Genomic DNA, 27,968 nt, shown 5'->3' on the forward strand with positions numbered 1-27,968 from the left:
ACACACACACACACACACATACACACACACACACACACCCCACAGTGTAACCCAAAGCCAAATAAAAATGATTGCTAGATTATCTGTCTCTATTAGCAAAGAAAATACAGAGGCAGCTATAAATAGCTATCAACCTCCTGGGATTTCAAGGGTGCTGGATGAATGTATCTTTACTCCTTTTCAGAGAGTCAGAACCTTTGTCTCCTGGGAAGGGAGGGAGGGTCTAATAGGGTAGCTACCCTATCCTCCCCCCCCCACCCCCCCCCCAAAAAAAACCAAAAAAAAAACACTCTGATTCAGGAATTCTGGTAGTCCCTGTTATTCTTCCTAGAGCCCCTGTACTCAAAATTGCAGTGAATGGGGCCCTAAGACATATATTGGGGGTACATTGAGTTTCCTGTCATAGGGTTTTAACTTCAGCTTTGTCTTGCTTCCTCTGATCAACAAAAGCAGCTCCTGGGGATAGGGGAGCATGGAAAAACTAGACCTGGGAGGGATCTTGGAGATCATCAGGTATAGTCCCTCTTTTGATAGGTAAAGAAGTTGAAGCACAGACAAATTAAGCGTCTTGCCATAGGCCACTCAAGTACTAAGCAGCAGAGCTGGGATTTGATCCTAGATCTGACTCTGTATCCAGTGCTCTTTTCACTACACTAGGAAACTGAGTTTTCTCTCTCTTCAAAAATCAGGGAACCAGCAGGGAGACTTAGAGGGTGGCTAGGAGGTAGGTTCTCTGCACCTTTCAGGATGGCAGAGAAATGGGAAGACACTCACTGTATTCTTCCAAACCTCATGAATAACAACAGTGTTACTGTAAAATAAAGTATCAAGGTGTGGGCTGTGTGGGATGAGGTCAATCAGAAAAGGCTTCCTAGAGAAACTGTCTTGATCCAGATGCCAAAGGAAGTGATAGAAACATATTAATGAAGAAGGAAAAGAGAGAATGCTCACATGAATATAGATTAGACTGGAATTCTCCTAAGCAGATTTAGGACATTAACTTCGTGCCACAAAAGAAATTCATGAAACTGGATTTTCTAAACCCAACATGAGTCACTTTGGGGAATGATGTTGTTCAGTGGGAAGAGAATTGAAGCCATTGTCAGATTTCTCTTGCGAGGCATCCATGGGGCCAGCCATTATAAATTTGACACCACACTGACAGCCTTCTTTCTGGCTGACAGGGATGGGCCCCAGCAGACCGCTCCCCAGTTGGGAGTCTTCACACGCAGCTCGGCCAAGAAAATAGCCCAGAGCTCATCCAACCAGGCCCTGCTCAAATTCCACAGCGATGGAGCAGTGGGTGGGATCTTCATCATTGCCTTCTCTGGTCAGTATCACCCCCTGGGGACAGGGTGTCAAGGGTCAGGACACTTCTGTCATTGAATTTGGGCAAGGGATATAAGGTCCATAAGAGGATTTGACAGGCTGTTCCATATACCTAATTCAAGGCCTACTGGGTCCTTAAGGGATGAGTACACCACCTCATATCTGTATCATAATATGTGGCAGCATATTCTCGCAGGTCAGCTCACTGGCTGAAATATTGGCTCTCCTGGCTCCCATCCTAACTCTCATGGCTGACCATAAACCCACTACCCTTTCTGTAGTGTTTGAGCTTATTTGCAGAAACTATGAGTATTTTTATCTATCTCACAGAGATGATTTAGGGGTTTATTAGTCATTAGAGATCACCAGGCAGTAGACAGTGTGAGAAAATCCTGAGCAGGAAGATTCATTTATGTTTTATTTTGTTTTGTTTTGTTTAAAATCAGGCTTTGGCTCCCTCTTGTGGTTACTTGAATCTTTTTATACACATACACATAGAGTTTTTAAAAGGTCATTAATTATAGGCATTGTTATGTCTCTCTTAATTATGCTACCCTTCTAGATAAATAGTAAATTTGTTTTAAAAAAAAAGGTAAGTCTGGTTGGGTGGCCACACCTGACCCTAGTTTACCCTAGGTAGCACATTGAGTAGAGCATTAGCCCGGGAGTCAGGAAGACCTGAGTTCAAATCCAGCCTCAGACATTTCCGAGCTGTCTTGACCCTGGGCAAGTCACTTAACCTCTGTCTGCCCGTTTCCTCAACTATAAAATGGGGATAATAAAAGCACCTATCTCACAGGGTTGTTGTGAGGATCAAATTAGATGATATTTGTAAAGTGCTTAGCGCAGTTCCAGGCACATAGTAGTCTCTTAATAAATGTTTATTTCCTTCCCTTCCCCACTGCCTGTGTGTGTGCATGTGTGTGTGTGTGTGTGTGTGTGTGTGTGTGTGTGTGCATTAGGAGTGTATGTTCTGTGAGTAAGAGTCTATTAGATATTGCACTTGAAATCAGGAGGCCTCAGTTCTAATCCTAGCTCCACCACTGATTTGCTGCATCACTTTGGACAAGATGCTTTTGCCCTTGTGTCTATTCCCTAGGCTGTCAGATAGGGATAGTAATCTCTTTCCAACCATTCTCACAGAATTTAAGTTGGAAAGGGATCTCAGTGGGCATCTTGTCCAACCCATATACCAAAAAGAAGCCCCAGTATAACAAACAAAACAAATGTTCATACAGGCTCTGCTTTAAGACCTCTAATGAGGGAAATCCTATTTCTCAAGAGAGCTCATTCTGCTTTTGGAGAGTCCTAATTATTAAGAAGTTTATTTCTTTCTTTCTTTCCTTTTCAAATCTGATATACCTTGCTTCCTTCCCCCCACCCCCAGTACACACAGCCTAAATGTGCCACTTGGCAACACGTTGCTTCTGGCCTTGTCCCCTAGAGTCAAGTAAAACAAATTCAATCTCTGTTCTACGTGACCAATAATTGTGGGCAGACATCATTTCTCCCTCCTCCCTCCCCACCCCACACACACCTTTTCTAGATTAATTAAACATCCCTAGTTCTTCCAACCAGTTCTCATATGACATGGGCTTAGGGTCCTTCACCATCCTGATTGTCTTCCTGTCTAGTTTATCAATGTCATTCCTACACTGTTTCTACCAGAACACAACCTCCAGGGTTGTCTAAGTAGAGTAGAATCTATTCTTGGGTGCAGTCTTTTGATTGAGTCCAAGTTTTACAGAAATCTTTTTATTAAAGGGATTTGTTCTTTGAAGTTTGGATTTAGTCAAAGGGCTGCACTTCAGGACCTAGAAGGCCACATGTGGCCTCGAGGCCATAGGTTCCCCACCGCTGGAATAGATGATAGAGAGACTAACACTTCCTCATTCCTGAAAGCTATGCCCCATTAAGGCACTCCAAAATCATGTTAACTTTTTTATTTTTGCTTCACACTGTTAATTTATATTTAGTTATGGTGTTATGGGAATCAGAAGGAAAAAAAAAGGGACAGGAAAGTACTTTGGAAACTATAAAGTGCCACACTGTTGTAAGGGATCATTATTAGAATTGTGTGAGTGTGAGTGTGTGTGTCTGTCTGTGTCTGTGTATAACTCATTCCTCAATACCCAGATGGATTTGTGATTTTATTGAGGGGGATATTACACCCAGTGTTGCATGCCTATCATTCATGCTACTTTCGTCCATCTCCTCCCTTCAGTTTTCTTCAAGGGGTCCATGCATTGTTTAGAGGGGCTTCTTAGGATACCACCAATGGAGCACTCATGCTGTCTGTCAGTTATTTCTCTCTCTTGACACCTGACCACTCTATTTTTTCTATAATTGATGACATCCTTTATTCCAATTCTTAATAGTTTCTTATTTCTTATCTGTTAAAGCCTGTTCACACCCATGTTGTATCTCTTTATCCTTTTTTGAGTGATACTCAGTTTTAATTCTTTGAAAGCTTATATTATCCCATGGCTCTCATCTATACCACACAAGTAGAATATCGGTATTTTAAAAAATGATCTTATTTTTTTGGGGGGGGGGAGAAGACAGGAGTAATTATTTTATTGCACTAATTTTTTTCATTGTAATAGTAACAATAGCAACTGTTTGGTTTTGAAATGAACCATGATGAAATAAAGTGATTGCACAACAAACTCTATCTACCAGGTAGAGATCACAGCTGGGAGATTTGGGCAGTATTAAAAGATATCTATCTATGTTACCCAGATGAGTGGGATTATAGCAATGACAAAAGATAGACCAGAAATCACCAAGTAGATTGATTAGATTTAGCTACACCTATACATTTATTGACTATGAGGTGCTCGTGAAAATAAGGGCAAAAATATTCGTCTCTACAAAGCTGCCCACAATCTGTGCCCACTATCTTTGCAAGGAGTGTTGGTCCACAGAAGAAGGTAGAGAGCAAAAGTTTTTGTCCTCCAGCATGCTGTAGAAAGAACTGTGTGCACAATTTCTTTGATTGTTCATATGATCTCTGAAGAATTCAGGGGTAGCAAATGTTCTGGAAGGAAATTGAGTGGATCATATAGCAAGGATGATTGACAGTGCAGCTAAACCATATGACTTAGACTGGTTACCATAAGACCACAGGCTATCCTCTGGGAGATCAAAAACTCAGATAAGCCAGTTTAGTTGTTCAGCCAAAAATGAAACTGTTGAATACTGGTATTTGATAGATCAGTGCTTTGCCATCTCAAATAGCAATAGATTCAAATAAATGAGTTAATAAATGACCAAATAATAATAACAATTAATAATAGTATACATTTGTATAGTCAATGATTTATTGAATGATAGTATATGAAAACTTTCATATCCATTATCCCAGCAGATTCTCAGAACAACCTTGGAGCTAAGCAGTATAAATATTATTTCTATTTTGCAAAAAAAAGGAAATAGAGACCCAGATGTAAAATGACTTGCTCAGCAGAACCAGAACCAGAACCCAATTCTTTTTCACTCTTCATCCAGTGTTCTTTATGCTACACTGCCTGCATGGTTTGATGCAAAGGGGTAGGACATGATAAGTAGGTTTGTGTGTATTTAAGACTTTTTGCATTTGTGAAGTTCCTTTTGTCCTGAAGTAAGATTCTTCCATGTCATCTTAGAATATCAGGCTTTGAAGAGACCTTAAGGGATCTTCTACTCCAAGGGTTCTTATTCTGTGGTCCTTGAACTTGTTTTTAAAATATTTTGATAATTATGTTCCAGCATAATTGGTTTTATTTGCCACTATGTGTTTTAGGTCCTCAAAATATTATTTTGGGAAGATGTCCATAGGTTTCACCAAACTGCCAGAACGGTTCATTATACAAAAAAGGCTAAGAACATCTGACCTAGTCCAACACCCTCATTTTACAGGTGAGAAAATTTAGGACTAGATAAATAAAGTAGCTCGCTCACATTTTACATAGCTAGTTAGTGTAAGCATCCAGTGCTAGAATCTAGAGGCCATATTTCCTAACTTCTACGTGAGTGCCCCTTCTGCCACACCACAGCTGAGCCAAATGGCTTCACACAAACTTCTCAGCCCTTTCTCCCAGGTCCTATCATCCTTCTTTGTTTCCCCAGCTTCAGTCTTACTATGTCCACCCTTCTCCCTCTAAGGTCTACAAACATCCCCAGGTCTGTCCCTTTAAAAGCCCTTCACTTCACCTTGCCATTCCATCAAGCTATTGTCCCCTATTTTTCTTTCCTTTTATTGCCAAACTTTAATAATTGGTTGTCTAACTTACTGCCTTCATTTTATATTCTTCATCCTCTTGCAATCTGGCTTCAGACCCTAACCACTCAACTGAAAATGTTGTTTTAACTTCTAAATCCAATGGTCTTTTAAAAAAAATCTTTCCTACTACTCCTTGACTTCTTAATAGCTATTGGCATGGGTCACCTAGGAGGAGAACTAAGATATTGGATTACCTTAGACTCTTCTCAGTCTGAGGTCTTGTCAGTCTCGTGTGGTGAGAGTGCAGCAGAGGGGAGGCTAGCATGATAAGTGCTGAAGCTTCCCTGATTTCTGGTCTGGTCTTGTCCTGGCTCCTATATTTCCCTTTTGCTCCACTCTTTCTTCTCTTGTTGTGTCCTCTTTGCTACTTGCATTCCATGGTTTTCCTGCCCCTCCCTTATCTACTTATACCCTCATTCCACCATGTGCTACTTTATGTACCTGTACTCTCACCCTGCCATGTGCTACCTAATCTACCTATACTTTTACCCTGCCATGTGCTACCTTATCTACCTATACTCTCACCCTGCCACGTGTTGGTCAGGATTTACTTGTGTTTCCATTAGTGTAAGGAACGAGGGCCAAGAAACCTGGGTACAAACCCTGCACCAAGTCTTGGCAAGCAGGTCCTTCTGCTGATGTCTCCCTCATTAGTGCTTGTGGGCAGGAAAGTCTGAGGGAAAAATAAACGGTAAGAAGAAAGCCAAATCAGATACCAGGAAGAGAGATATGGGTGGGCCTTCATTTCAGGTAAATAACTATTGAGGAACTGAGAAGGAGATGACGAATAACAGAGGAATGAGGTTGTTCCTACAGACAGACTGGTGAGAGAACTGGGAAAAATAGCAGATAGCTTTAAAACATTCAATGAACCTGGGACTTTGGGTTTCTAATGGGATGTATGTGTATGCAATTTTTAAATGTGCATACGTGTGTGCAGGCTTGCATATGTATAGTATACATGTTTGTGCATTTGCATACACTTGTATGTCTTTGGAAATCTTGGCCTACCCATTTACCTTTCTCTTCACTTCTCAGTCCAAGAAATTTTCACTTGGGAGCAGGTCTACATTGTTGGCAATCCTGGGCTGAGGCCATGTGCTGTTTTCTCTGCACAAAGGTCATGTGAACTAGTGGAAAGAGCACTGGACAGCTATGTTCTGGCTACCTATGATGGTATAACCCAGTAGGTGAACAAGGTACAGTGAGTTGTTGATAATCCCTAAACTTAGGCAGGGGAAGAACTCACTCTCAACAACTCACAGTCTCTTCTTTTTGCAGGAGTATAGCTTTTAGCTAAGACCCAGTACTAACTTGGCTGCCCCTGCTACATCTCACATCTCAGAAGGATGTAGCTCCCAGAATTGTTCAAACTCCTGGCCATTTTGCACTGGTAAAATCCAAATTGGGTATATAAAAGCTCTGTAATGTAAATCTTTTTCCATTTGGGGTTTATTCTCCCTCCTTCCTCCATCTCACTGCTCTCATTTAGGTAATCAAAAATGGCACAGATTCAAATAACTTTCTGGCTTTTAATACAGTGTCACATACATACCAAGAAACGTCTCTAAATACTGCTGCACTTTCTGCAGCTATAAATGGGAGAAGGAAAGAAGAAACAGGGTGACTGGCTTTGCCTTTATCCTACTTTCCACTGGGGAGTGAGTAAAAACAAAGTGGAGAGGACAGGTACGTGGCTCTGGGCTTGCATTCCCAAAAGAGCAGTTGTGGCTTGGTGCAGGCAGAGGCAGGGGATTTCTCAGTCACTCTCACCAACAGACTTCCATTCCTGAATCTCCACTGGACACTGCCCAACTCTGGTCTGGCCCAACTTTCATTGCAGTATCACTGGCTCTTAGGGCTTCTCTTTGACATCCTGGTCATAAAAAGAAGCAAGTTGGTTAGCATGCAGCTCAGCCCATTGTGGAAAAGTTCAGCATAACTTACCCCGGTGGAGATTCTGTCCTGGTTTCTGCCTTGGTCATTCTCTTTTGTGTTCCAGGTCAAAGTCTCTGGTCCTCTTCTTGCCCCGGGGATAGAATTCCATCACTTTTCCCAAAGTTAGCGTGAATTCGAGAACCAGCCCAGACCAAACATGCACCTGTCTGCCTTCCAGCTCTGACACCATCCTTTTTTTGTGGGAAGGGCACTGCATTGGGAATGCAGTTTTAGCTATTTCAAAAAAAAATTCTGCCCTTCCAGCACATCTCTCTATCCTTTCCTGCCACTACTTAACAGTGCTGAACCCAAATTGCCCTCTCATCCAGCAAGTAGAGATAGGGATACTAAATGACAAGACTGAAGCTTCCTCAATATGTAGACCTCACAACAATGGTCTCGTATTCTGAGTTCCTCAGATACAGAAAGGTTCAGAATACAGGCCTAAAGAGGCATGAAGAAAGAGAGCCCTTCCCTTTCCTCAACTCTATCACAGCTCCTTCTCCATCACCACTGCCATTATGTTGAGTCATCTCTTACAATTGACCATGAGTTCAATCCCCTTATTACTCACCCTCTCCTCTGTACTATCCTCTAGCTTAGTTTCTGCCCATTTGATTCAACAAGTCTTTACTGACTCACCATGTGTCCACTCCAGGACTCTGGGAATATGAGAGAATATATTATCTTGAGTTACTGACAGTCTGTTTCAGAAGTCAGTACACACAATGAGAAACAAATATGGTTCCTTGCATCTAATAGGTACTTAGTAAATGTTGAGTTGAATTTAATTTAATGATAAGTAAAGGAAATAAAAATGACAAATTGTTTGGCATAAACTTTAATGGGACTAATATGTCTTTGAGCCAGAGCATTTGAGGAAGGTTTCAGGAAGGAGGTAGTATTTAAGATGAAGTTTGAGGTTTTTAAAAGAAGTATGCCCTTGTCTTGCAGGGATAACTTCCTAATTCTTACTTTTTCAATTCCTTATATCCTTTATTCATAATTGCATCATTGCCCATGGTCCCACCAGTCTGTAGCTTCTTAATGAAACTTCAGAAAGCATTTGTGTTTTACAGCAAACGTTAACCTTGGAGGCTATGTCAAAACTAGTGTATTCACAATTGATTTTAGAGGGGTAAGGAAAGATGACTAAAGGAAAAGATAAATAATGTAGCAAAGGAAACATGTGACTTGATGACAAAGCATCCCTCAGTGATTTGTCCATGGTAATGGGAGAGCAGAACAGAGAGTCTCAGGTCCAGCAGCAATGGCAAATTATCACATAGACACATTAGACAGTCACCTAAAGGTAGCTGCATGTCTGTTGATCCCCAAAGTTAGTAGAAGAAAAGCAATTAAACTGGGTCCCTTCTTATCTGGAGAATTGTACTTAGGAGACTTGGGACAGGATCATGGAATCCCGAGTTATAATCCCATTCTCCATATCTATCTGTAACCTTGATCCACTCACTACAGACATCACTGAGAACCTGTGGCAGGGTTAGCCTTGGGATCCTCCACCACTCTTGCAAAAACCAGGGTGAGGAAGAATATGACAAGGAAATGCCAAAAGTAAGGTCACATTTCCTTGTTCCTCATGAGACACATCTTACAATTTTGTAGTTACAAAAGAGAGAGGCCTCATCCCCTCGGTCCAGACAGTTACTTCATTAAACCTTAGGTGTAGACTGTGACAGGTTAGCTACATTAAGTAGTTTAAGCACAAAGGGAATAAGGATTGAGATCTTCATTGCTGGTTTCATCCCACAAAAGCCAGTTATTTACTTGTAGAGAAGTGTAGAATCAAGTGTCTTTCCTTCAGAGCATGAAAGGGGAAAAAAATGACATTGGGTAAAAGGTTGGATTGGATTCTTAAAGCAACTCTGGAAAATTATCTCCAAGTGACTTTTTTTTATTATTATTCAGTGTAGCAAGTGCTCTGGACTCATTCCTCCAAAGCAAGCATCTCCTTGTCAGGGTTCTATAGGTATCCCTGAAGGTTTAAGAGTGTCTTTTCACTAATGCTGTTGGGTCAAGCTCCCGTTCCTGTATATTCTCCCCACTGTTGGCCACCAGTGACCAATGCCTCAATTCCATTTAGCCAATTAACATTAATAAGCTTTTCTCTCATACTTCAGGAACATACTTTCCTTTATATCACTTCAATCTCTGGGGAGAATGGGTTCATACTTTGTTGTTTCTGATAGCTAGCATTTATATAGCACTTTAGGTTTGCAAAATACTTTATGTATGTCATCTCATTACATATGTTATCTTCACAACAACCCTGTGAAACAGGTGCTAATGTTTTTCCTATTTCATAGGTGAGGAAACTGAGGCTAAGAGAGGTTAAGCTACTTGCCCAAGGTCACATACCTAGGAAATGCTGGTAAAGGATTTAAACCCTGGTCTCCCTGACTCTAGGTCCAGCATTCTATGCACTGGGTCACTTAGCTTTTTCATATAGCATTGGTCTCACCAACTTAACTTCCACATATGGCATAACCACTGGGTGAGTCCACCTCTCAGCTTTTGCAAGGCTGGATCCCAAAGGCATCCCTCCTAACTTAAAACAACATTCCTTACTCAAAATGTACCAGTGAAGATATCGAGAATTATTTATTTAAACCATGTTTATATACCCTCAGTTCTGGATGCTCAACCAATTAGAAAAGTCTTCATCACCAGAATACCATACCCTTAGTGACTCATGGCTGAAAGTATGTTCATCAGGCTTTCATGTGTTGGATTGAAACTAGAGGGATATCATATATATTCTCTATGACCCACCAAGAAGAATAAATCTACATATGTTTCAAGGCAGTATTTCTGAACCACTTTGGTATTGTGAACCTTCTTGGCAGCCTGGTGAAGCCTATGGACTCCTCAGAATCATGTTTTTAAATGTAAAAATAAGTTATATTGGCTTACAAAGAAAACCTTGTATTGAAATACAATTATTAGAATTTTTTAAGTTCATAAACCCGAGGTTAAGAACCCTTATTCTCTGAACTAAGCTCCCTTCACTAGCCAGTCCTGTCTTTACACATAGATAGATATATATGGAACCCAAAGCTCAGAGAGATAAAGGGACTTTCCCAGCCTTATACAGACAGTAAGTTGTAGAACCAAGGTAAGAGTGCAGTTTCTATACTTTCAAATGCAGTGTTCTTTCCACTGTATCACCAAATAATTAAATTTGAAGAAGATCCTCCTGACACAGTGTTGGTACGGTAGGAGTGTGGAACTGTGTTTCCAGAAGTAGAAATGGCCAAACAGAGTCATTTGCCCTTCCTTTCCTGCTTTTACTCCATACGTAATCAGCTCTCTGGGGTTAGGGTTGTCAGCTATGGGCCATGGATAAGAGCAGAATTAGCTAGTCTACATGCTTATTGAAGCCATGATCTTAACTGCAGAATCATCATGTTCCAATAGCCATATATATCTATCAGTATGACAAGGATCACCATGTTCTGGTGATTCAGAGTCCATTCCTCAAACTCAGCTCCTGCACTTTGGAGAATTCTAATAAAAAAAAAAAGTACTGCCTTAGCCAACCTGCTGAAGGATCAAAACCTGGAAGACATATTTTCTACAAGGATTCCATGTATAGAATGTTTTAGTTACAATGGCTACCACATGTTTTTCCTCATCTCACACTCAGGTGTTCAAATTTTTTTTTTATGTTATGATATAATGACAGCTTATTGTTAAAAATCAAATTCTAAGAAAATCATAAACTATTAGACTGAAGATGTCCTTTTTAAAAGTCTCAAATTCTACTGAAAGTAATTTTGCATACTGACATGCTATTTTTTCTCTGTTTTTCAGCTTATCAGCTCTCCAAGTGTCCTCCTCCAACCATCCTCCCCAATGCTGAAGTCATCACTGAAAATGAAGAATTTAACATAGGTAGCATCTGCTGAACTGTGTTTTAGCCAGAACCAGGGAAGCTTTACTCAGTCATTAGCACTGGGAACATTTAGAATGAGAGGCATCCAGGGGAGGGGCTTTCTGGCAAAATGCACTCAATTACAAACTGCTATAGAAGAAAATCACTTTATTTAAGAAAGCTTGGCCAGCCTGCTTATTTAGGAGATTTTAACTTTTTAAGAGTATTCAAGAGACTTGTCTGTTGCATGGTCACATTGGGTGTTCCTGCTAAGAATTCTTGTGATTTGGACATTTTTATTCAACAAATTAATTTATTCAGCAAACATTTATGAAGTGCCTCCTATGTATAATTCACTTTACAATAAGCATTAAATCAGTTCCTACAAAGATTAAATATGACATAGTCCCAACCATCAAGTTACAGAATGAACTCAAGGGAGAAAAGATCTGTATATGGGTGATGTGATATAAATCAAAACACACTAATTGCATACAAGGAATTCAAAGCCTAGATGATAGAGAGATCACTTCATCTGGGGAGGTAAAGGAAGCAATCAAACAATAAACATTTATTATGCACTAACTATTCCTTGCACTGTTGTAGGTTTTGGAAAAAAGACTACAAGACAAAAGGGAAGTCCGTTTGTCACTAAACATTTATTAAGTACCTACTATGTGCCAGATATTGTGTTAATTTCTGGAAATACAAAGAAAGGCAAAATATAGTCCCTACTCTCAAGGAGGAACTCAGAGCCTAATGGAGGAGACAGCATGCAAACAATTATGTATAAATGAGCTATATACAGGGTGAATTGAAAGTAACAGAGGAAAGGAACTAAAATTATGGGAGATTGGGAAAGCCTTCTTGTAGAAGCTGAGATTTTAGCTGAGACTTGAAGGAAGCCAGGGAAGCTGATAGGCAGGAATACAGAGAGATAGAGAATGTTCTGGACATGGTGGACAACCAGAGAAAATCTGGAAATGGGAGTGTCATGTTTGAGGAACATCAAGAAGGCCAGTGTAACTTGTTGGAAGAGTACATGGCAGAGTGTAAGGTGTAAAAAGACTGGAAAGATATGTGTGGGGGGGGAGGAGAGGAAACAGATAATGAAGGACTTTGATTAAAAAAAAAGATTTTTTTTATTTGATTCTGGAAGTGATAGGGAGCCACTGGAGTTTATTGAGTAGGGAGGTGACATGGTCAGACCTGTACTTTAGGAAGATCGCTTTCATAGCTGAGTGTAAGGTGGATTGGAGTTGAGAGAATCTTTTGACAGGGAGACCAAGCAGCAGCTATTGCAGTAGTCCAAGCTTGAAGTGATGAGGTGGTGGCAGTGTCCGAGGAAAGAAAGGAGCTTCAGGGGATGCCACAGAGGCAGAAATGGCAGCAGATTTAGACATAGGAGGTAAAAGTGAGGAGTAAAGGATGACACCTAGGTTATGCGCCTGGGTGACTGGGAAATTGGTGGTACTCTCAACAGAATTAGGGAAGTTAGAAAGAGGTAAGGATTTTTAGGAGAAAATAATGAGTTCAGATTGGATATGTTGAGTTTAACATATCTACAAGACCTCCAGTCCAAGATGTCCAATAGGCAGTTGGAGACGAGAGACTGGAGGTCAACAGAGAGATTAGGGCTTGATTAGTAGATTTGAGAATCATCATCACAGAGATGATAATTGAACCATGGAAACTGATCCAGATCACCAAGTTAAATAGTATAGAGGGAGAAGAGAAGAGGGCTCAGGACAGACTCTTTTGCGACACCTACAGGTCAGTGGATATGACATGGACAAAGATTCAGCAAAGGATACTGAGAAAGAATAATCAGATAATTAGGAGAACCAGGAAAGTGTTGTGTCCCAAAAAATTAATGAGAAGACAGTAACTAGGAGAAGCAGGTGACTGACAATGTCAAAGGCTGTAGAAGTCAAAAAGGATGAGAATTGGAAAAAAAAATATTGGATTTGTAAATTAAGAGATGATTGGTAACTCTGGAGAGAGCAATTTCAGTTGAATAATGAAATCAGAAACCATACTGTAGAGAGCTGAGAAAAGAGTGAGAGGAAAAGAAGTGGGAGAATCTATTATATATGACTTTCTTAAGGAGATTAGCCATGAAAGGGAGGATAGATATGGGACAATAGTTAGTTGTATGAATAGATCAAGGGAGTTTTTTTTAAAGATTGGGGAGACCTGAGATTATTTGTAGGCAGCAGAGAAGCAGCCGGAAGTCAGGAAGAGATTGAAGATAAGAAGAGTGTGTTGATGATGGAAGGGAATATCTGCTGGAGAAAACAAGCATGGAATAACTTGTCTATGAGAGGGAATTCACCTTGACAAGGAGAAGGGCTTGCTCAGCAAGTGAGACAAGGATGAGAAGGAACACAGTGGCAGAAGATATCTGGGTGATGTGAGATGAGGAGGGGAGAAGAAGGAGCTCTTGGCAAGTGGCCTCAATTTTTTCAGTAAATTATGAGGCAAGGTCCTCAGCTGAGGGGGTTGGGACAGGAGGAACCATGGAAAATTTGAGTGAGGATGAAAAGGTTTAAAAGATTCATTGTGGGTAGTAAACTAGCAATAATAATAATAATAACTAAAAGTATCATAGGACTTACTATGTGCCCAGCATTATGCTAAACAATTTATAAATATTACCTCATTTTAATCCTCACAACAACCCTGGAAGGTAGGTGCTATTATTATCTCCATTTTACAGATGAGGAAACTGAGGTAAACTGAGGCTAAATGACTTGCCAAGAGTCACACAGCTAGTAAGTGTCTGAGGCTTGATTTGAACTCAGGCCTTTTCAACTCTAATCACAGTACTGTATCCACTGTGCCACCTAGCTGCCTCCAATATGAGTTGTTAAGGGAGGTATAGAAGGATTGCCTAGAAGAAGTGAGGTACCATTTGAGGTTATGTAATGTAAATTTGTTGTGGACCCAGTCAGCATGGCTTTGCGATTTTCTCCAGTTTCATCCAACATCACACGTGTAAGAGTGAAGGCAGCAGATGGTGGCAATAATCCAAAGCTGAGGCCTGGGAGGGCAAGATCAGATACAAGAGAAAAGGGAAATGTAGAGTTGAACTGTGGGTCAAGAATGGAAGAGAGGAGAATGTAGCTAGTGTTAGGGGAATGGCCTGAAAGAGAATTGAGGGGTCAGGGGATTGGAGGTCACTGTGTGCACAAAGGACAGAGTTTACAAGGTGGAGGGAGAGATGGAATGACAATACAGTGTGATAAAGAATGTTAGATAAGGAAATTTCGAAGTTCATGAACATGGAAATGTTTAATTCATTTGTGGGTAATGGCAAGGTCAAAGGTACAACCATCTTTGTGTTTAGCTTAGGTGGAATGGAATAGTGGCTCATTGGAAATGAGTTGAGGAACTGTGAAGTTAGAGTGTTTAAAGGAGTATGAATATGTTTGAGGAGTTGAGAAGGAAAAACTGCGAGCTACTCATTGAACTCATTGAAGGGAAAAAGGGGAGTGTCCTGGAGTTTGTTAGACAGCAACTACTGGGATTTCCATTAGGTGGTAGATGTGGATTGAATGACCCTCAGAGGAGAAGTTACTAAGTGAGAGTGGCTGAGGAAGAACCTGAAGGAATATTACCACTCCCCCTACTCAACCAGTTAGTAGGGGGAATGAGTGAAATATTTTCTATAAAATATTTTTTTTAAAGGCAAACAGAGGTTAAGTGACTAGCCAGTGCTAAGAAGGGAGGCCAGGGAACTTATGTCATCAGGAGGGAGCTAGGTCACAGTAAGAGCCAGAAGATGGAAGAAATGGGAAAAGAAAAGATTTAAGATGAAAGCAAGTTTGTTGCATATGGAACAATATGGAACAGGCATTCCAGAGAACACAATAGAAGGTGGGTAGCTTTAGAGTGGAACATGGGCATGGGGGAGAATGGATTGAGGGGAATGAGAATAAGGAATGGGAGTTTTTAGTCTAGCAAGAGGACACAATGTGGGTATATGTATATATACATGTTTCAGGAATAGTAGTAGTAGCTAGGGGAATTAGGAAAAACTTTAAATAGAAGGTGGTCCTTGAACTAAGCTGTCAAGGAAGCTGGAGATTAAGAGAAGTAGAGTTAAGGCAAAAGTGCATTCTAGGCATGGGGGACAACCAGTGGGAATCCAGAGACAGGAAATAAAGTTCTGCATGTAAGGAATAGTAAAAAGACCAATTTGGCTACAGTGCAGTTTGTGTGAAAAGTGATAATAATAAGACTTGGAAGGGTAGGTTGAGACCAGGTTATAAAGGACTTTAAATGCAGAGCAGATGAGTTTATGTTTGATACAAGAGGGAATAAGGAGGCACTAAAGTTTTTTGAGTAAGGAAATGATATTGTCAGGACTGCATTTTAGGAAAATTGCTTGTATTAAGGATTGATTGGAGTGGGGAGAGACTTGAGGCAGAGCAACCAATTAGAAAACCATTTCAATATTCCAGGCATGACAGAGTGAAGCAAAGTTTCATTGTGAACTAGTCATACTGGACTAATTTTATTTTCTTTTCACCTTATCAGGGAAATGTTATATATCAGGGGTTAACAAACTACAGTAGAGGGCCAAATCCATCCCACATCTGTTTTTGAATGGGCCTATAGAGCTAAGAATGATTTTTACATTTTTAATAAAATAAAACTTTATTTAAATTAAATAAAACTTTAACAATGTAAAAACCATTCTTAGCTCACAGGCTGTACAAAAATAGGATTTAGCACAGATTCCTGCTATTTATACATTTGCCACAATACACTTCACAAATCTCTGGAAAGGTAGATTTGTTGCTAGCTGAATAGTTGAACAAAGAGTAGGTATGAATGGATCAGTGTTAGTTTGGAGGAAAAACTATAGTGGAATGTTACACAGATCTGACTTTTGCCTTATACTGTTCAATAGTTTTATCAATGACTTGCATGAAGGAATACATAAAGTATTTTAAATTTTTAGATCAATCAGTAAGCATTTATTAAGTGCTCGATATGTGATAGGTGCTAAAGATTCAAAGATGAGCAAAAAATGCCTTTCTGTTAAGCAACTTACTGCCTAGCCAAGGAAGATAACCTGTATACATACAGATATATATATAACAGATAAAGGTGATTTTTGGTTGGGGGTGGAAAGGGGATTGTGTAGGTATTGGAAGCTTGGGGGATCAAGAAAGACTTCATGTCAAGAGGTGGTTCTTCAATTGAGCCTTAAAGGAAATTAGGGATTCTAAGAGGACATGAGGATCACTTCCCATACCACTTGCTTCCCACACAAGTGAGACAGCCAATGCCAAGGAACAGAGATAGGAAATGGAGTGTCATGTATGAGGAACAGTAAAGCCAGTTTTGATGAACTGTAGTGTTCATGCAAGGGAGTAATGTGTAATGAGTCTGGAAAGGTAGGTTAAAACCAGGTAGGGAAGGGCTTTAAATGTCAAGCAATGGAATTAACATTTGATCCAAGTGACCCAAAGCTAGAAGGGATAACTAACACATTGGATGACACCATCGGTATAGAAAATAACCCTGACAGGAGAAAATGATGAGCCAAAACTAATGAGATGAAATTTGATAGGTATAAATGTCAAGTCCCATTCTTGGAAATAGAATATCAACTGTCTAAGTTTGGGAAGGTATAGCAAGACAATATTTATGCTGAAAAACATCTTGGAGTTTTATTGAATTACAGGCTCAATATGTATAAGCAGAGTGACTTGGAGTCATGAAATTCATGCCATTTCTGAACATATTAATCAGAAATAGGGTTCAAAACAAGGGAGGAGAGCTCTCCTCTGCTTCACTCTTATCAGACCCTGTCTGAAATATTATGTTCAGTTCCAAATGTCACATATTAGAAAAGACATCAGCAAGCTGGGATATGTTCAGAGGAGGATGACCAGGAGAATGAAGGGATTAGAGAATAGGTTATATGATGATTAATTGAAGGAGTGGGGATGTTTAGCCTGGAGAAGAAAAGATTTGGAAAGGATGAGAGGATGATATATATCTTCAAGTATTTGAAGTGCTGGTATGTAAAAGAGGAATAGTGCATGTTCTTTTGGCCACAGAAGACAAAACTAGAGGCAATGGAACAAAGGTGCACAGAGGCAAATTTTAATTTGTTGTAAGGAAAAATATCCTGAGAATCTCAGCACTCTCAAAGTGAAATGGGCTAACTCAAGAGGTAATAGATTGCTCTTCCTTTGGGAGACTTGAAGCAGAGACTTGGCAGGGATGTTGTAAATGGGACATCCTGTTCAGGTCACTTTCAGTTGTGAGATTCTATGCTACATTACCTCTAATGAGGGAATTCACTGGCTTTGTCACTAGCGAAGCCTTGTTCTCTCTTTCTCAGGGGACATTGTGAGATACAGGTGCCTTCCTGGATTTTCCCTGGTGGGAAGTGAAATCCTGACGTGCAAACTTGGGACTCATCTTCAGTTTGAAGGACCACCTCCAACCTGTGAAGGTATCTACCAAGAACTATTCCATTCCCCAGATTAGTATCTGAGAAATCCCATGACATGAACTCAGAAAATTGGCAGGAGGAGGTGCTGAGATAGCCTTGCAGGTTTAATCTGAATGAAGGGTTTTTGTTTGAAACATCTCAGTAAAGACTTTAGAATGAAAACCCGTGTCTATTCAATGTGGGTTTTAGACATTTTGACAATCACCTCTTTCCTTACATAGTTACTTGTTTATAAGAGTTAGATACATTTCATCAAGTAACCCTGACTGCTAGTATCAATGAACTAAAAGCCTAGGGAGACAACTGATTATCCTGCCTTTTCTTTAGATTCCATGGGAGCAAGAGAGGGACAGAAAATCATAATTGAGGACTGCTTAGCTTAAATTCACACTCCACATAGGTGAGTGGACAGGTGTGATCAGAACCTCCTAAATTTAAAGGAGTGTGGCCTGAAGCAGCCCCAGCCTTGCCCTCCCAAGAATCACAGAACATGCTGTCAATTGACTATTAGTTCCCAGATTCTGACTGCTGACTAATTTTGGCATAGCTTTAAATGTAATTCTCTTCTCCTGAGGACCGAGTCTGGTAGAAAGAAACTGACTAGGTTACTTGTCAGTAGGAACAGTGATTGCCAGGACAATGACTGTGTCATCACAGGCACTCTTTCTCTTGAAAGCGGCACCTGGTACAAACACCGGTGTCCCCCAAACTGCCCTAACTTCTCATAACTCATTGTGAATCAGCCATGCATAACTTAACTAAGCTTTCTTTTACTCTATTTACATTTACTACTTGTCCCTTCTCAAAGCAGAGGATTATACTTCCTCCTAGAAATGGATCAAAGCTTATATTCAAGTCCGTGGTCTCTGAGTGGGGGCTCAAAGAGGGGCAGGCTCCACATTGGTCCATGGATGCTATACATGGAGAAGGTGGGAGAAGGCCAGTGGCCAGGAGCAGCTAAAATGTAGACAGCTTTTAGGTATTTGCTTATGCTGTTAGTGGATTTGGGGGGATTGATTTTTAATCCTAGGCTGGTTTCCCTATGCTAACCTGTATCTATTAAGAGCCTTCTCCCAGGATGTCATTAGGAAAGGAAATCTGCTAGCAGCAGTTATGTAATACATTCCAAAGGTACAGAGAAGGTACTTCTAAATTAGCAACTATTGTAAATAATCTGTAGTCCTACTTCTCACCATTAGCAGAGATAATCAAGAGCTGTTGATGAAACTTTGTGATGCAAGAACTATTCAGTAAGCATAACCCTTAGCCAGGCAGTAATACTTAACATGGGTCCTTACTTCACACTTCATTACTATGACAGGACTGCCCAGGGGGAAGTGCATTCCCACTTTCTTGAGAACTTTAAGCAAAGGCTGGATGACCATTTGTCAGGTATACTGTAAAGGGGATCTTTTTTCACTTATATCTTGGACTAGATGCCCTCTTGATAGCCCTTCCAATTCTGAAAGTCTGTTCACGTATGATTTTACTGGTTTGGGAACTTCCTCCACTTCTGCAGATACCAAACATCACATCAGTCTGTAAGACCCACCACATCCTTGGCCAGATGACTGCCTAAGTGTGTGATCCACTCCATGGCCATAGGAAAAGTCCATATTAAAGCTAATGTTTGGAGAAGTATCAATAAATTTTATTTATATATATTTATGTATATTTATTATATATTTATATAACTAAATCAATAAAGTATTATCAATAATAAGGATTACTGTACGTGGTATGATATATAATGTGTTTGGGGAAACTAATTGCACATGCTAAAGTGAGTATTGTGGTCTAATGTGAGGTGATAAGCCTTGTGGGAGCTTCTCATACCCATCTCCTCCCTCCAGCTCCTACCCTTGTCTTAATTCCTTGGGGACTATACAAAGGGTTCATAATTCATGCATTGCTGTTAACGGTTTTGTTCTTCTTTCTCTAAGTGCACTGCCCAATGGATGAACTCTTGACAGACTCGACTGGGGTGATTCTCAGTCAGAGCTACCCCGGGAGCTACCCTCAGTTCCAGACCTGCTCCTGGGTGGTGAGAGTAGAGCCTGGCTACAATGTCTCTCTCACGGTGGAGTACTTCCTCAGCGAGAAACAGTATGATGAGTTTGAGATTTTTGATGGTAAGTAACTATAAGATATCTAAGGGCTAGGGACAAAGGGAGGTGATAGACATCAGGAGCTTAGAAAGAGGACCAGGTCTCAGGCAGTATCTTGTTCCAGCTCATGACGGGCATCAGAGGTTGTCATCTCGTCCTCCAAAGATGTTTCCATATACTTGACAAGTGAGACGTGATCAGAATTTCCAGGGAAAAGGGTATCCTTCCAGGCAGCTCTGTCCCTCTGATTGCCCTGTGAAAACAAGTTTTTCCCTGAGGTATTGTCCTACTAAAGCCATGTATCTTATCCAAGTGAATCAGTGCCCTCATTTGAGGACCAGGTGTCTCAAAAGATTTTGGAATGAGAAGAATCTTCCAACTATCTTCCTCTTTGTAATACTTCAGTAGATGTCTGATCTCACAAATATGGGCACTCCTTACTTGATGCAGATCATAACCTGTTTATATAGCTTCTTATCCTGAGCTATGCTTGTCCATTTTCTTCCATATATTTTTCAGAGAGCTTCTATTCAATGTTCTAGAGCCCTTCGTTTTAATATTTTGTGTGGACCGGTGCATTGCAAGACTTGGGCTTTCCTTCTATTCCTAGATCTCACTGTATCACTGACCTATCTCCTTTTCAATCATATATTACCTTGATGATGTCCCTTATGTCAGTTAATGCACATATACAATGTTATGGAATATGTCGAAGCCTACATGAGCCCATCATGCATCTTTTTATTGCCCTTTTACAGTCTCAGTGACAAATTGATCTCTGAACTGAGGACCAATTTGCTAATGATGGACAGGTTCATCTCTAGTAGGATGGCCACTAGGTGATGAATCCTTTGACTATGGCAATCCATGAAACAACCCATTATTGCCATTAATAATTGTAATAGCTCACATTTCTACAGTGTAAAAAGTGCCTTCCCAGGAGACACAAACTTCTTTTTCTCACTCTTAGGAAGCTGACAAGTTGAGGAAGAGATACATCTATGACACAAAGATAGAAATACTGAACAGTGATATGGACCAGGAGTTATATAGTGACAGTGATTATACTGCTTCACATTTATTTAACATTTTATATAATAAGCTTTGTTAAGTTTGGTACTTTTCCAGTACTTCCAATTGTTGATTTTAACTGATTCTTGCAATAGGCTTGAAAGGTAAGAAGGGCAGGTTTTTTTTCCTGTGGTAGAGATGAAGCCCAGAGTGAAACAATGACTTGTCCAAGGCCACCAGAAAGTTGATGTAAAACAAAAACCAAGGTCCCCTAACTCAAAGGTCTCTTTTTATTATAGACTGCCTTAGGTCAAGGTCCCAATCCTCCTTTGTTAAAGGAAAAGCTTAAAGGGAATGAGGCACTAAGGAGGGCTAGAGTGGCTAGCAAAGCTCTTTGAATGGGGCTAAGAAGTGGTCAGTCATTTCTAATAGTTCAACCCCTTAGCCAAGACGACTTCATTATGCCTCCTGCCAACGTTACTATGCACATGTCTTCCTCTCACCCTCAGGTCCCTCAGGTCAGAGTCCACTGTTGATAGCCTTGAGTGGGAATTACTCAGCACCCCTAACTGTCACCAGCTCAGGAAACAGTGTGTACCTGCGTTGGTCCTCTGACCATGCCTACAATCGGAAAGGCTTTAAGATCCGCTATGCTGGTAAGTATAGGAGTAAAGAGCCCAGGCCAAGAAATTAACCTTTTGGATTTTCCACTTGAACTGTCCTTCTTCTCATTATATATCTAGAATGGTGAGGGAGTCCCTCTGTGATAAATGGATCTTCCTCATCCTCTTCCTTTCCTTTCTGAAATGTGACTTCAACACTGATGCTCTGATACTAGTCTCCCCAGTCCTGACACCCCACATCTCCTGTTCACAGACATTTCCTTTCCTATCCTTTTTTTGCTGTCTGATATCCGCAGTACTTTATTTAGAAAAATACATTGATAATTTTTAGGAATTATCTGGTAATACCGAAAGGTATTTTTTCCCACAAAGTATCTAAATTTTAAAAAGGTTCTTAAAGACAAAAACACAAATGAAATTACTCTCTGTTGGATTCATTTCAGCCTTAGAAACTCGATATGGGAGAGATACTTTAGGGCTGGAGGGTTAGGGGAGGGGGCCTTCCCAGTTCTCCTCAATATTAATATTTCTAAGGCCAGTCTGCCTTTCAGAAGCCCTTGAATATGAATGTGGGGTAAAAGTAGCCCAGGTAAGGACAAAGTGAGTCTGGAAGGGGGAGGCTCTCATGCATGCCTGAGGGGAAAAATAGCCAATGTATGTATAGCACTTTACATATATTACCTTATATGAGCCTCACATTGTGAGATAGGTTCTGTAATTAGCCCCAATTTGTTGGTGTAGAAACTGAGGCACAAGATGTTAAACCTTTGGCCACACAGTGACTAACTCTTAACGACATCAAATGCAAACCCAAGTCTTCTTGACTCCTTGTCCATCAGGCTTTCTACTATACTTTGCTGACTTATTTTTCTCTCTCCCTTTATCCCTCTCCAGACTTGAGAGATCTTCCCCCAAAAAGAGACAGCTTGACAGCTTTGTAGCAATGAATTCCTGATCTAGGGGCAAAAAAAAAAATAAAACTTAAAAAGGCATAGGCTTTCGCTGATCTTCTCAAAGAATAACTTTAAATTATTTTAATTTTTATATCTTAGCACCTGCATCAAGCAGACAACTATGTGTCAAATAGTGGACCCATTTAGCAGGGACTGAGCTAATTAGTATTTAATGATTAAAAACAACACAGATAGTTGATGGGCACATTTATGAATAGTTGTGTTTTTAAGTGTGTGTCTTAAGTGCATTTGGGATGTTGTGTAGAGGATTCTTGTCAGGTACTGATTGGACTAACCAACATCTGAGGTCTCTTCCAGTTCCTAAATTTTGCATTTTTTATTCATCAGTGAGATAGGGAATAGAATTACCATCAGACAGGGTCAGAAAATTGGTGAGAGCATTGGGTGTCATCACCAGGAATCATTCAATATCAGAGGTGGACAAGACTCCAGGGACTATTTAATGCAGCCCCTACCTGAATCATGAATTCCCTGCACAGCCAAGTCATCCAGTCTCTGCCCCCAGACCTCCTGCGGCGTGGGCAACTCGGTACCTCCAAAGGCAGCACATTCCAATTTTGGACTGTTCTGATTTTTTTCCCCTTCGTTAGGCATAGTTCTGCTTTTCCGTAGCTTCCCTCTGGCACCAAGCAGAACAAGTGTCATTCCTCTGCCACATGACAGCCCATCAGATATGATCCTTACATCTCTCCTAATCCGTCCTGATTCCAGCTCTGTCGAGGTGACTTAGACAAGGGCCAAGAGAGGAGGGAAGGAGGAGGTGAAGGATAGAGTGTAATGTTTTGCCCTTTGGTCATGCCCCCTAACAAGGAGCCACAAGCTCATCATGAGTATATCTGGGAAAAATTTTGATGGGAAAGAACAAAAGCTATTGGCTCAAGTGAGATTATTAATTTTCTGGGGATTTCACACATTCTAGTTCTCCTTACCTTCTTCCTTAGACCCATTACAAATAAGAATCCAGAGTTCACCAAAAAATCAACTTTGCAACTAACCTATTTAAATTGCTGTTTGCCCGGGGCTATTTGGGAACTGAATTAATTTGTGTTACTGAGTATAACTGTTGCTATGTCAGCATAACTAGCTTCACTGTTTGAATTGAATTGACCCATTAGTTCATTTAACTAAACTGACCGATTCTTTTACTGTACCTGATGATGAGAGACATTCATTTCTGCTGGGATGCCAAGAGCCTTCTGAAGCTTCATCTATATCCCAAAGTCCCCTTCTTTCTCTTTGTCTCTTCCTTCAGCTCCCTACTGCAGTGTTCCAAGCCCTCCACTCCATGGCTCTATTCTTGGCCAGCCTAGCACCCATCCAGGGGGGTCAATCCAATTTGGTTGCAATGCTGGCTATCGCCTGGTTGGACACAGCAAGGCAATATGCTTCTGGCACCCCCAGGGCTACTACATGTGGAATGAGGCCATTCCTCTCTGCCAAGGTGAGAACAAGGGACTTGGGATAACAGAATCTCCTATTGTATGTTTGTCATATTTGTTTTTTGTAACTTTTTTCAACATTTGCTGAGTACCAGAACATTCTTAGCCCTGTGCAAGGTACTATGGGAGATATAGTACCTCCAAATAACTTATAACCTTGTTGGGAAGAAAATATTAACCTACAGAGAGAAGACATATCAGTGCTATACTGTATAGAGCTCCACAAAAGAGGACTCTTACATCACCTGAGCCCCTTGACACATTAACTAAAAATGCGTTCATTTATTTGATGCTGTTTAGAAGTGTTATCACAATCCTTGTTGGGTTTGTTTGTTTCCCTTAATACACCCTACTCTCCCCTGACCCTAGGCTGCCAAAAGTACTGCACCAGCTTTTGCCATGATGCTATGAAAAGATGTGAGAAATTGTCAGCATGGACTCTTTTGCACTATACTTTCTTTCTCCCACTCTAAATCTTTCATGCTCTTCTCTTTTCAAGACCTTGGAGTCTTCCATTTTTTTTTTAAATAGTATTTTTTCCAATTACATGTAAAGATAGTTTTCAGCATTCATTTTTTAATAAGATTTTGAGTTCTACATTTTTCTTCCTCCCTTTTTCTTTCCCTTCCCCCCCTCCCCAAGACAGCAAGCAATCTGATATAGGTAAAATATGTACAATCAGTTAAACATATTTCCATATTAGTCATGTTGTGAAAGAAGAAACAGAACAAAAGGGAAAACACACACACATACAAAAAAAAAACAACAACAACACAACAACAACCAAAAAGTGAAAATAGTGTGCTTCAGTCTGCATTCAGATGGAGTCTTCTATTTAAAAAAGAAATCTCTTTTTTAGAACTTTCTGCTACAATCTTGTTTCTTCATATTAAATGGATTAGAATTTCTCAGGACTTGGTGAAAATGTGCCTTGTTGTGATCCCACGGTCAAACAAGGAGCATGTGGCTGCTTTAAGTGATGAGGGAGGGAGACAGAACATTTCAAATCACTTAGAAATCTCATTTGATGTCTGGATCTGTATATTGTTTCCCAACCAGTGCATCTAAACATTTAGATGTTGTGACAAGGACATCCTTTTTGGGTCACGATATCTATCAGTCAACAAGCATTTTGTTTATTAAGTGCCCACTGTGTGTCAGGCATCGTTCTTGGCACTGGGGATACAAGTACAAAGAATGAAATAATCCCTAGACAACAAGTACATATAAAATATATGCAATATCAATATCAAGTTAAGCCTATATACCTGCTTAAAACTGCACTATGACTTGTGTAACACGCAGTATACATGCTGTACATACACAAAGTAGTTAAATACCATGTAGTTAGGAAGAAAGGGCATTAGCAATTTGGAGAACCAGGAAAGGCCTGAGCCACTTCTCTATATTCCAGACATGGGGTGGTGGGGTGGCCAGTGCAAAGGCATAGAGTTGGGAGATGGAATATAATGAGTGACAAACAGAGAGGACAATTTGGTTCAGTCATAGTGTACGAGAGGGAGTAATTTCTGATAAGTCTGGAAAGATAGGTTGGGACTAAGTATCTATTATTCTAGAAAGGAGTTGCTGAGTATGGGAGTCACATGATTAGATCTACATTTAAAGAGCATTACTTTTGCAACAGTCTGGATTATGGACTGGAGTGGTAAGAGATTTAAGGCCAGAAAATCAGGTAGGAGCTATAGCAGTAATCTAGGTGTTAGATGACAAAGACCTGAACTAAGGTGGTAGATATGAGTAGAAAGTGGGGTCAGATGCAAAAGCTGTTGTAGAAGAATAAATGGCAAGATTTGGGAATGTGTTGAACATGTAGGGTGAGGAAGAGAAACGTGTCAAAGACAGTGCCAAGAATACAGTGTCCCAGGTTTTCCTGTTTCCTTCTACCATTTTCAATCAGAGACTTTAAATGGAAGTAGTAAATGGTAGAAACCATTGTGGAGGCAGACTGGCCTATCTCTGTGCATGCATGTTTGTCTGTGTGTTGACATGTACAAATAAGAGTAAAATTTACTTGAGTTCAGTAAATTGGCATAGTGGATAACTGACCATTTGGAGAGCAGAGAGCTTCCCTATCATTCCCCTTCCTCACCATGAATGATCTGGAAAGTTTGTAAGTAGATCATAAACCAGACACACACTATCATACTCATACTTTCCCCCAGGTGCCAGATAACAGTTCTCCAGATTCCTAATTCCCATCACAGAGCAGGCTCATGATTTGTAGTATATTTACTTGGAGGTTTGTATCAGCCCAAGCTATAGGTCTCCTATAGAATCAGCATCATTCCTCATGTAACCCTTGTACCCGATTCTAGGAAGATTGTCCAATGGCTATTAAAGGCCACAGTCTTAGTCAAAATGTCTTCTATTTCCCCTGAACTATTAACAAGGATATTTCTCAGATACAGCAAAGTCAGTCTTAAAAACCTAGGGATATTTTGACAGTTGACAAGAACACATCTTAAGATAATTAGTGTAATAGGATTTAAAACTGAATATAGATCTTAGGGACTATATAGGCATGAAAATCTTCAATCCTCTCATTTTACAAATGAGGAAACAGAGAAGCTGAGTAGTCAAGTAACTGCAGCTGAATAGGTGCTGGGAATTTAAAGAAAAAAAAACAGTTTATGTCTCAAGAAATTTAGCCTCTCTTGTAGAGGTTGGGGAGCATATAGAGATAGAGCGCTAACAACTGGGGAAATCAGGAAAGGATGTCCATAAGAGGTGACACCTGAATTGAGCCATTAAGGAAACTCTAGAGTCTGAGGTAAAGATGAGAGAACAACAATCAGAGGGGAAGGAGTCAGGAAGTGACTGATAAGGAAAATAAGGGAGAAAAAAGACTGTAAGTACCAAAGATTTCAGGAAGAAGAAAACTCATAGACCTTGAACATAAAGAGATAAAAATCAACAGGAAAAAATTGTAACAGCATGAGGAAATATGGCCTCCAGATCTAATAAATGAGTTCAGACATTTATGAATAAATACTGCAAAATGAAGGGAAATGATCCAACAATTGATAAGATAGAGAATCTTGTGGAATTTGAGGAGCATATGGAACCACAATGTGCTATTCCTGTGATTTAAAAGAGAAATGAGAATTGCAAGAGCAAAATTATGTCCTGCAAAGCAAAAATTATGAACAGAATAGAAAAACTTGAATCTTCAATGGCAAACCTCACCAAAGAAACAAAGGAGAGAATACTAGATTGGGAATGCAAATACACAAAAGTGAAGGACAACCTAGAAAAAGAGAAGCAAAAAATAAAGACATTAAAAGAAAATATGTTCATTATGCTAGCAAAACATACTGAACTTGAACACAGGATGCACAGAGACAACCTAAGGATCATACGTCTCCCAGAAGAAAATGACGGGACAAATACTATGATGAAGAAAATAATAGAAGAGAACTGCCCAGGACTTCTAAACATAAAATGAACTTCCACCTAAAAGAATTCACAGATAACTTCCAGAAAAAAATTAAATTAAAATTTTTTTAAAAGGCAAGACACATAGTGGTTAAATTAAATAATTCAAGTATTGTGGAAATACAATCAGAATAACACGAGATTTAGCAGTTTCTACATGAAGGGATTGGAGGGCTTGGAATATGATATTCTGGAGGTCAAAGGTGCTAGGATTAAAACCAAGAATTACCTGCCCAGCAAAACTGAATGTAATCAAGGAGGGAAAAAATGATATTCAATGACATAGAGGAATTTAATACATTCTTGAGAAGCCAGAGCTAAATAGAAAAACTGACTTTCAAATACAAGACTCAAGAGAATCATGAAAAGGTAAACAGGAAAGAGAAATCATAAGGGACTTATTAAAGTTGAACTGTTTACATTCCTACATGAAAAGATGATATTTGTAACTCA

General features: G+C 40.0%; 1 protein-coding gene across 1 annotated transcript in view; it reads left to right on the forward strand.

Annotated features, from left to right (window-relative positions):
- CSMD2 (CUB and Sushi multiple domains 2) overlaps window positions 1–27,968 on the forward strand; it is a 914,813-nt gene that overhangs the window by 811,401 nt on the left and 75,444 nt on the right. Inside the window, exons 44-49 of the mRNA XM_027864466.1 lie at window positions 1,185–1,330; window positions 11,366–11,446; window positions 17,791–17,904; window positions 19,848–20,036; window positions 21,533–21,679; window positions 23,873–24,061. Of these exons, the coding sequence (XP_027720267.1) occupies window positions 1,185–1,330; window positions 11,366–11,446; window positions 17,791–17,904; window positions 19,848–20,036; window positions 21,533–21,679; window positions 23,873–24,061 (866 nt within the window). The remainder of the gene's footprint in view (window positions 1–1,184; window positions 1,331–11,365; window positions 11,447–17,790; window positions 17,905–19,847; window positions 20,037–21,532; window positions 21,680–23,872; window positions 24,062–27,968) is intronic.

The sequence above is a fragment of the Vombatus ursinus genome, unplaced genomic scaffold (genome assembly GCF_900497805.2).
Source record: "Vombatus ursinus unplaced genomic scaffold, bare-nosed wombat genome assembly UNPS02014775.1, whole genome shotgun sequence".
Taxonomy (NCBI): Eukaryota; Metazoa; Chordata; class Mammalia; order Diprotodontia; family Vombatidae; genus Vombatus; species Vombatus ursinus.